The 9,250-nt window shown below is 39.3% G+C and overlaps 1 protein-coding gene across 3 annotated transcripts in view; it reads left to right on the top strand.

Annotated features, from left to right (window-relative positions):
* The window catches only part of nap1l1 (nucleosome assembly protein 1-like 1), a 29,206-nt gene that overhangs the window by 10,847 nt on the left and 9,109 nt on the right, over positions 1-9,250 (top strand). For 2 of the 3 annotated variants that reach the window (XM_014015603.1, XM_014015605.1), the window contains exons 4-14: positions 192-294; positions 2,599-2,740; positions 4,570-4,662; positions 4,844-4,972; positions 5,098-5,169; positions 5,246-5,385; positions 5,537-5,682; positions 7,142-7,161; positions 8,328-8,450; positions 8,546-8,578; positions 8,648-8,698. In XM_014015603.1, the coding sequence (XP_013871057.1) occupies positions 192-294; positions 2,599-2,740; positions 4,570-4,662; positions 4,844-4,972; positions 5,098-5,169; positions 5,246-5,385; positions 5,537-5,682; positions 7,142-7,161; positions 8,328-8,450; positions 8,546-8,578; positions 8,648-8,698 (1,052 nt within the window). The remainder of the gene's footprint in view (positions 1-191; positions 295-2,598; positions 2,741-4,569; positions 4,663-4,843; positions 4,973-5,097; positions 5,170-5,245; positions 5,386-5,536; positions 5,683-7,141; positions 7,162-8,327; positions 8,451-8,545; positions 8,579-8,647; positions 8,699-9,250) is intronic. The other variant, XM_014015604.1, reaches the window with a different exon arrangement.

Genomic DNA, 9,250 nt, shown 5'->3' with positions numbered 1-9,250 from the left:
TGCGGCCCCACGGCCCTCTGCGGCCCAAAGTTAAGAACTTGTTCTTTTGAGGCCCTCAAGGTGGCRCTCACGGCCCACAATTGGGCCGCGGCCCATGGGTTAAGAATCTCTGATCTRGTAAATACAATGTTTGGAGCTTTATAGTTCACATGCTTTTATTCATATGAAACCTTGGCCTTGCTTGTCCTCAGCTCGTCAGCTCACTGTGCAGATGATGCAGAATCCACAGATCCTGGCTGCATTACAGGAGAGGCTGGATGGTCTGAACGGCTCACCATCAGGGTACATGGAGAGGTGAGTAATCACTGGGCCCAGCAGCTTAGTGTGGGGGGATTTTGTTGTTCAGCTTGTAGCCTGATGAGGCTACATTCCTGCATGAAAAAAAATGAATCCCTGTTCTGTTTATGGCAATAAGTGTTTGTGTGTATGCACATCATAAATTCATGTATTTTTGTTTTTCACAAACACAAGCAAACATTTCTGTAAAAGAACARCTCGAGTAAGGTTGGATGATGTGAGCAAAATTACAATCAGAATCATGAATATGGTTTTATTTTTACATCCTGGGATAAAAAAAAAGGCCAAACTTCACAACCGTCCTGTTGCACAGTTCTACAGCAGTCAGTTCAAAACAAAAAATGAGTGAAAGTTGAATTGCAACCAAACGCATAAAACCAAGGTTAATTTTAACACAATGTATTTTAGGGTTGGGTGGTATTGACAAAAGTTAATCACAATCAATTGCGAAAATTATGATTAAACCCTGGCACATTCGAGTCACATGACCAATTTAAATCAGTAGTGAGAAAGATTAGCCTTCTCTAAGAACCTGTTCCAATTTGTGTCAAAGTAAAGACTTCAAACTATACAACACTTAACTGTGATCGTGTTCGAGCTCTTCAGTGTGACGGGTGTGTGGACAGTTTGTCTATTGGTCTGTGTCCCTGTGATGGACTGAGACATGTCCAGGTGTCTCTGTGATGGACTGAGACATGTCCAGGTGTCTCTGTGATGGACTGAGACATGTCCAGGTGTCCCTGTGATGGACTGAGACATGTCCAGGTGTCCCTGTGATGGACTGAGGCATGTCCAGGTGTCCCTGTGATGGACTGAGGCATGTCCAGGTGTACNGTCCCTGTGATGGACTGAGGCATGTCCAGGTGTACTTTTAACGGTCCATCCTGTGCAGAATGACTGGAACGCTGAGTTTTTATCTAAAACCTCTGGAACTTTAGTTTTCTTTAGCAGCATGAATCTTTGCACAGGTAATGTCCACTTGTGAGTTTATGATTTGAAATGGTTTTTAGCCTTCATTATATTTTTGAATGGATTTTATACTATTATTGAAAAAAACTTCAGGCGAAGGGAAAATATTTTTATTTAATTTATTTTTTTCTGTTACATTCTCACCATCTCTGAAACAATAGCAGCTGCTGTGATGCTTACACTTCTCTTGACATCTCCCCAATTTATATAACTTGTATTTCAATACCAAGTTTATTTAAGTAGAGTTTGTAAATGCTGAGACGCACWTGGTTACATTTTGGCACATTTTCAAGCGCAATGTAWAAAAAAATCACTTGTGGCTGACCAGGTTAAATTACTGGATTAGGACAGAATGTTGTTTTTAATGTTGGAGAGTCAACATTTTTAAATTAAACTTCACACATCTTAAATGTTGTGATCCCGTCACATGAAAAGCTGGATGTTTCTTAGTAAACATTTTGCCCATCTATTATTTTAATGTTTAAATGTGTACTCTAAAGTGCTTTTACCATCAAATGAAATTTACCGACGCTGCACGCAGACACAGAAGCCTGTCTGTGAGCAACAAACAGTTCCTCCACCTCCAAACCTGGTCWGAGACAATTTTTTCAGTGAGTGCCAGATCTAAATTTACTGCTTTTTGACTGCAAGAACAAAATGAACAAATTATCTGAACAGCTCTCATGTGACATGATTTCTACAGCAGATGAGTAGATTGTGTATAAAACCTTTAATAAACTGAATTTACTAGCTGTGAATGTCTTGAAGCAGAGATTTGTTTGTTGTAAAGGATGCAGAGATGCTGTAATAAAAAAAATCTCGACTGCAGAGCTGTGCCACCCACTGCTTCTCTTTTTAGCCAAACCATCAGCAAGTGGCTCTTTGATAAAGTGTTTGGCAGTCACTAACAAACTCACCAGTTACATCCTTGCACTTGAGACCAGACACACTTTCTTGTTAGAACAGTTTTAGCATTTTAACTTTCTTCACTGCAACAGACTTGTTTACAGCTCTTGCAGACATGGATCTTAAATAAGGTTTTTTATAAAGAAGAGTTTGGTCTTCAGTTGTACAATAAAGWTGGTGTTAATGAGCATATCTAAAACTGTCAGTCTGTTCTTCAGGCCATACACCTGTTGTTTGGTGGTCTCACACAAAAGGCCTTTGAACTTGACAGTAAATAAAACAGTGGCTCTGCGTGTGAGCTGTTTACAGTCACAGTCTCGTATAAAGTACACACTCTTAGGGGAATACWGACCTGCATTTAAGTTTGCCAGGTGTTTTCTGTGGTTGTCCTAACATCTTCCTGKTTTATGTTTTGTATTTTCACAGTTTACCAAAGGTTGTCAAGAGACGTGTAAAYGCCCTCAAAAACCTGCAGGTTAAATGTGCGCACATCGAGGCCAAATTTTATGAAGAAGTCCATGAACTGGAGAGAAAGTATGCAGCCCTCTACCAGCCCCTTTTTGACAAAGTGAGTCTTTTTATTTATTATTGATGCATCTTTTCTAAAGCCAGCATGAAACGTGGTTAAACGTACACATTTCTTTGTATACAGTGACTGTTTTATGGCATTAACACTTGACTGTCATTATACGTGTTTAATAGGATTAACAGGCATCCTGTAGTTTGACTCMGTTACTGTGCAGATGCAATTCATAAAACAATCATTTCTGTTTTGTTCTAATCTCAAGTTTATTAAACACCAGGAAGCAGCTGGTCATCTTATGTTTACCTAAAATACTGAAGCTAAATTAGAGACAGAAATCCAAATTCAAATGTGTGTCTTACTTTACATAATCACTGATTGGTGTATTTTCTTGCATAATGCAAAAGYCACTATCAAGCACAGGCTGCTGACAAGTAATTAGAATAAATCCTAACGAGAGTGAAAGCATTTAATCAGGCAGCTGGGTTTATTTGGCTGATATTGGTCACTTAAGGCTGGTTTATACTTCAAATATAAACCAGCTAAGAACAAATGAATGTTTTTATTTCTTCCATGTTCCTAAATATGTGATATTCATGCAGTGCAAATGAGGGAATGCCTGGATATATTTACGATCTGTTTTTATATCATGTTGTTGCTTTAGGTGGTCAAAAGGAGCTTGGCTCTTAGTTTTGCTTTTTCTACCACTAATCAATCTCCCCACAGAAACAAATAACGTATTTTTCATCAAGTTGCACGCCTTGCTCACACTATTCAGTGACCAAGAAAAATTGTGCAACTTCTGTTTACCCCCACCGTGTGCATTGTCCCCTAGTCAGGACTCTGTCCTGCAGACSTTGCGGCTCGCAKTKATTGGTCAGRACTTTGTGGGYGTGTTTGTTCATGCAGTGCAAAGCAGTGCATCCTTCACTGATAGTGAGGCACAGCTTTGAGAAGCAGCTGGTTCAGTCCTGTTGATCACGTGAACCTTCAACTGATGTTCTCACCACATTTGCAGCTCCGCCGTTAAAGAGAAGAGTTTTGACCCTTTGGACACTTCATCCAACATTGATTCATCATTGAGTGAAAAAACTATATCCTGTGATCACTGTTTGTTTAGCTGTGCACTGTGCTACACTRGGAGAAATTACAATAATTTATTCCCACATATGACCTATTCACTGTCTCATGCCGTACTGATGTATAAACCAGGCTTTAAAAAATATATTTCTTACTAGGTAATTCATGAAGTATGTAACGTACATATTTTTCTTTCATGAATGCACATTGACCAAAAATCTTTTAAATCAGTGTAGTTTGTAGGCTATAGACTGACCTGTTGACCTGCTAAATAAACCTACTGTAGTTAATATCACAGAAAAGCTACATCTGTTAGCATTGTGTCACTCAATTCTGTACACTTCAGATGTTTCAAAAAACATCATACTTTTTAAATCCTATCTTAACTTATTACTGTATGTAATTAGTGATTTTAAGTAAAGAAACAAAGTGAAAACACAACTACACTGTTTCTGCTACAGGATCTAYGGCAACTCCACTAGGTCAAACAGAGCTGTGCAGCAGCTGACTCTAAAGAAGCATCACAGATTAAAGTCGACTTTTGATAATTCAGTCCAGAATTTTTCATCTCTGCTGATGCAATGCATCAAAGTAGATTCTAACCTTAGACGTGCTTTAACCAGTAATACGGAAACATTAAAGAGTAAATTTTAGCTGTTTTGATCTAGCAGCAGACATGTCCATTGAATTACAGCCCCTCAGGTTTTGGCTTTGTTTTTATTCAGGATTTGTTTTACCATCATTTGTCCATAAACACATGTACCAACTTCCTTTTTTTTCTGGTTTCCTTTCAGAGAAGTGAAATAGTGACATCAGCCTACGAGCCCACAGATGAGGAGTGTGAGTGGAAGGCTGATGAGGAGGAAGAGCTGACAGTAAGTAAGCAGGTACAGGTGACATCTACACACCTGCATGCTTCCTGTCTGATGTCTGACGTTAAGGAAACCATGGTTCAGTTTATCATTTCTGTGCTGCCATTACTGCATGCTGCCAAACATAAGATTCAAGCTTTTTCTGATCGGCTCTCATGAAATCACTTAATGAATAATAAATGTTTGTCTCAMCCAGGATGAGATGAAGGAAAAGGCCAAGTTGGAGGAGGAGAAGAAAGACGAGGAGAAAGAAGACCCTAAAGGCATCCCAGAGTTCTGGTTAACAGTTTTCAAGAATGTGGACCTGCTCAGTGATATGCTGCAGGTGCGTTTAATTCAGACTCTGGAAGAAAAGGGAAAATGGGTCACACACACCAATCCTGATCTGCCTCCACCTGCTGGCAGACGTCTGCACGGACGTTTCTAAACCCACATTTTTTTTCTCCCCAGGAACACGATGAACCCATACTTAAACATTTACAAGATATTAAAGTCAAATTCTCAGATCCAGGCCAGCCCATGGTGAGTCTAACGAATCTTTTCTTTTCAGCCGGCTCAGAYTGGTATGTTCTAATTTCTTTCTCTTTTCTTTCCACAGAGCTTCACATTAGAGTTCTACTTTGAGCCCAATGAGTTCTTTACAAATACARTGTTAACAAAAACTTACAAGATGAGGTCAGAACCTGATGAGAACGACCCGTTTTCCTTTGATGGACCAGAGATCATGAGCTGCACAGGGTGAGGCCAGACCTGATGGACTCCTTTAAGGATTTAGTTGGTCACTTCCCCTTCTTTATTCATTCTCTGAATCAAGCTCCTCAGCCAGGCTTTTGTTGAATCTGAAAGGTTGTGTGGTTTGCTGACTTTTCTTCCTGCTGCTGTTAATCAGATGCACAATTGACTGGACAAAAGGAAAGAACGTCACGTTGAAAACTATCAAGAAAAAACAGAAGCACAAGGGCCGTGGCACYGTGAGGACGGTCACCAAAACCATCCCCAACGACTCCTTCTTTAACTTCTTTACCCCACCAGAAGGTAAGGCTCCTCTGGAATCAGTATGAGATAATACACTGCCTGGCCAAAAAAAAAAAAAGACACGACCTGGATTTAACAAACTGGCAACAAGTTATTTAACCCTAAMTGCTGCAATGAGTTGCTTCTCATTTATTATACAACCATGTCGAAAGAGACATCCAGTGTTTGTGGAAAAGATGTCAGTCTGTTGGAGAAGGGTCAAATCATTGGTTAACCGGAATAAAAAGGCTTCATTTTGCTAGGGAGCATAAAGATTGGACTCTGGAGCAATGGAAGAAGGTCATGTGGTCTGAGTCCAGATGTACCCTGTTCCAGAGTGATGGGTGCATCGGGGTAAGAAGGGAGGCAGTGGTATGATGTGGGGTTGCTGCAGGTGGTCAGGTCTAGGTTCAGCAACGGTTTGTGCTCAAAGAATGAGGTCAGTGGACCACCTGAATATACTGAATGACCAGGTTATTCCATCAATGGATTGTTTCTTCCCTGATGGCACGGCCCTATTCCAAGATGACAGTGCCAGGATTCATGGGGCTCTTATTGTGAGAGTGGTTTAGGGAGCATGAGACATCATTTTCACACATGGATTGACTTCAGAGTCCATTGGGAATCTTTGGGATGTGCTGGAGAAGGTCAGACTCTACCATCATCAATGCAAGATCTTGGTGAAAAATTAATGCAGCACTGGATGGAAATAAAACTTGTGACTTTGTTCAAGTTCAATTTTACTTTGTCAAAATCTACGTAACAGGGTTAGCACAGAAGTTAAAATTGCATTTCACCAATCTCCAATGTGCAGTTAAACATATTAACAGATTGATAAGACATTGACATTACCCACACACACACACACACACACAATGTGCTGTAAGAAACTAACATTGATACATGAGTTTACATTCTCACTCTGACATGGTCACTCACAACACACACCAATGCACAAATATAGACATTGATAAAACACACACACACTGCAATACCCTGTGTAATAAAAATACAGTACTGATGGACACTACACAACCATTCACACACATAGCAGCACAGGTACAATCGGCATACAGATAATGTGAGGTAATGTATTGTACAGATAAAGTGACATTACAATGTTTAACATTGTAAACATAATACAGATAATGTGAAGTAGTTTTGATGTCATGCAAGGTGCAATGATTAAAGCATAAGTGATGCTGAGAAAAAAATTATTATGAAAATGTTTTTCATTATCCTTCAAAAGTTCATTTGGTTTTCTTCATTGTGTTGATGAGTCTTATGGCTTGTGGAAAGAAGCTGATTGAAGCTTATCCAAACAACACCACAGTGAATGTGTGCCATAATCAAAGCTAAAAGCCGTCCAATAAAGTATTTTTTTTGGCTGGGCACTGCATGTATTTATGTACTTGATTTGTAAAACCTGACATTATTTATTTATTTGTTTATTTATTTATTATTCTCTTTATGTTTACAGTTCCAGAAAGCGGGGAGCTGGTAAGTCTGTTTCACCTTTTTAAAGCTGTTTTTTTATGTTGAGCTTTGCAGATATTTAGTGCTGGATTAGGACTGATGCAGACTTATTGTCAATCGAGTTTACCACTACTGACTGGAATGTCATTAATTAAGAGGGGAAAAAAGTGTGTGTGTGTTTGTGTGTTGGTACCTGTTTTCACATTTAGCGCAGTTAGCATTTAGGGCTGGGCGATATGGCTGAACAATGTATCAGGTAGGGGTGCAACAATACATGTATCTGTTTCAAACCCTTCAATACAGTGATTTAGGTTCAATGTACACTATTAAACTACATATTTTTAAATTTATCAACTTGTCTTCTGAAGTTGCTCTGTAGTTGAAGGGTCAGTGGATCTTTGTTTTACTCCACCTTGGTTGCATTGTCGAGCACAGAGCCACTGAGAAACTCACTGTTTCAGCATCATTTAATTAAAAAAAACTGTACTTAAATGTTCATATTTAATATCAGTAAATTACAAGTTAATGGCATGGAAATTTCTTATTTATATCGAATATACTAAAGTATCAAACCAAATACTGAATTTTCTGTATCGTTGCACCAGTAGTGTCAGGATATAAGCAATTCAGATGAGTCAGTATCGATAATTGATCTTTTTTTTTGTTTATCAATTTAAAATAAGGAGCAGGAAAAAACGGGCTGATTAAAATGTGACCTTTCCTCTTTTATCCACAATTTCCTGTTTCCTGTTGTTGCTTTATTTAACACTCTGATATGGAGAAATACTGTATATATTTTATGTAAATATCCACTGGAATTAGGCACACACTTTTTAAATTGTTAAAAAAAAGCAATCCCTCCAGACACATCTTAAATCAAAGACTAACGTAAAAATGTAATTTCTCTGCCCCACTGCTTGCCTCAACTATTTTAGTGTTTCAATAAGGAGAAAGCCTTCATTTGAACTGTCACTACTTTGGTTCAGAAGAATAATAAAAGCAGGAACAAACYGAAGTGATGCTATGTTTGTGCTTTCTAAAGAGTGGGTAGTATATAAACACTCCCCTCTTCATATTAAATCCCATCAGCCTGCTGTTATTCCACACCATCCCATAATTACCAGCAGCTGTTATGCGACACGGCTGAAAGTGCTCTGTGAATCTAACTGTGGCGACTGGTTTGGTTTCAGGAAGAAGACTCTGAGGCGGTCCTAGCTGCAGATTTTGAAATTGGCCACTTCATCCGTGAGCGCATCGTCCCCCGAGCTGTGCTGTACTTCACAGGGGAGGCCATAGAGGATGACGACGAYGATGTGAGGATGGCTTGCTGTTGTCACTTTTTAAAACTTGTTTATTTCTGGGTTCATTAATTTATTCATTAATATATCTATTTTAAAATGTGTTGCAGTATGATGAAGAGGGAGAAGAAGCAGATGATGAGGTAAAACAAACTTCATTTATTTATTTTTAAAACTGATGYATTTTGAGACTGAAGCTGTGTTTTTATTAGGAAGGTGAAGAGGAGGCTGATGAGGAAAACGACCCAGACTATGATCCCAAGGTGAGATAACAAACACGCAGTCACGACTTCCTCTAAAGATCTCTGGTGTCCTCGTCAGAGCTCGCTCAGCACATCTCTGCTGTCGGCTCAGGATTCTCTCTGCTCACTGTTTGGCTGCTGCTAACCAGAACCCTCCACAGCTCAGTAAACACTCCATCAGACCAAATCTCTCTCAAATCCAGCTTTTAAAAACATGCGTGTTAGGTTGCCTTCAGGCACTGTGGTCTCAGTGGGATTTTCAAGGTTAAACAAAGGTTACTAAATAAATAAATAAATGTCAGTATTTAAAGAGTTGTGAGCTTCAGGTAAAGAGCAGCTGTTCGTTTTAAACCCCTCATGTAGAATACACACTAATACCAGCTTAACTCCTTTTCTAATCTCAATTTAATTTATGCATAAACACACCCTCCCCCGATATTAAACTGCAGCCAGCTCAGTGGTTAACACCAATGCCTCACAGCAAGAAGGTCCCGAGTTCGATTCCCAGTTTGGACCTGGGGTCTTTCTGTGCAGAGTTTGCTTGTTCTCCTCGTGCTTGCATAAGTTTTCTCC

Source organism: Austrofundulus limnaeus, unplaced genomic scaffold (genome assembly GCF_001266775.1).
Source record: "Austrofundulus limnaeus strain Quisiro unplaced genomic scaffold, Austrofundulus_limnaeus-1.0 Scaffold132, whole genome shotgun sequence".
NCBI classification, from domain to species: Eukaryota; Metazoa; Chordata; class Actinopteri; order Cyprinodontiformes; family Rivulidae; genus Austrofundulus; species Austrofundulus limnaeus.
The sequence above is the reverse complement of the archived record's forward strand: the minus strand, read 5'-3'. Positions and strand labels throughout refer to the sequence as shown.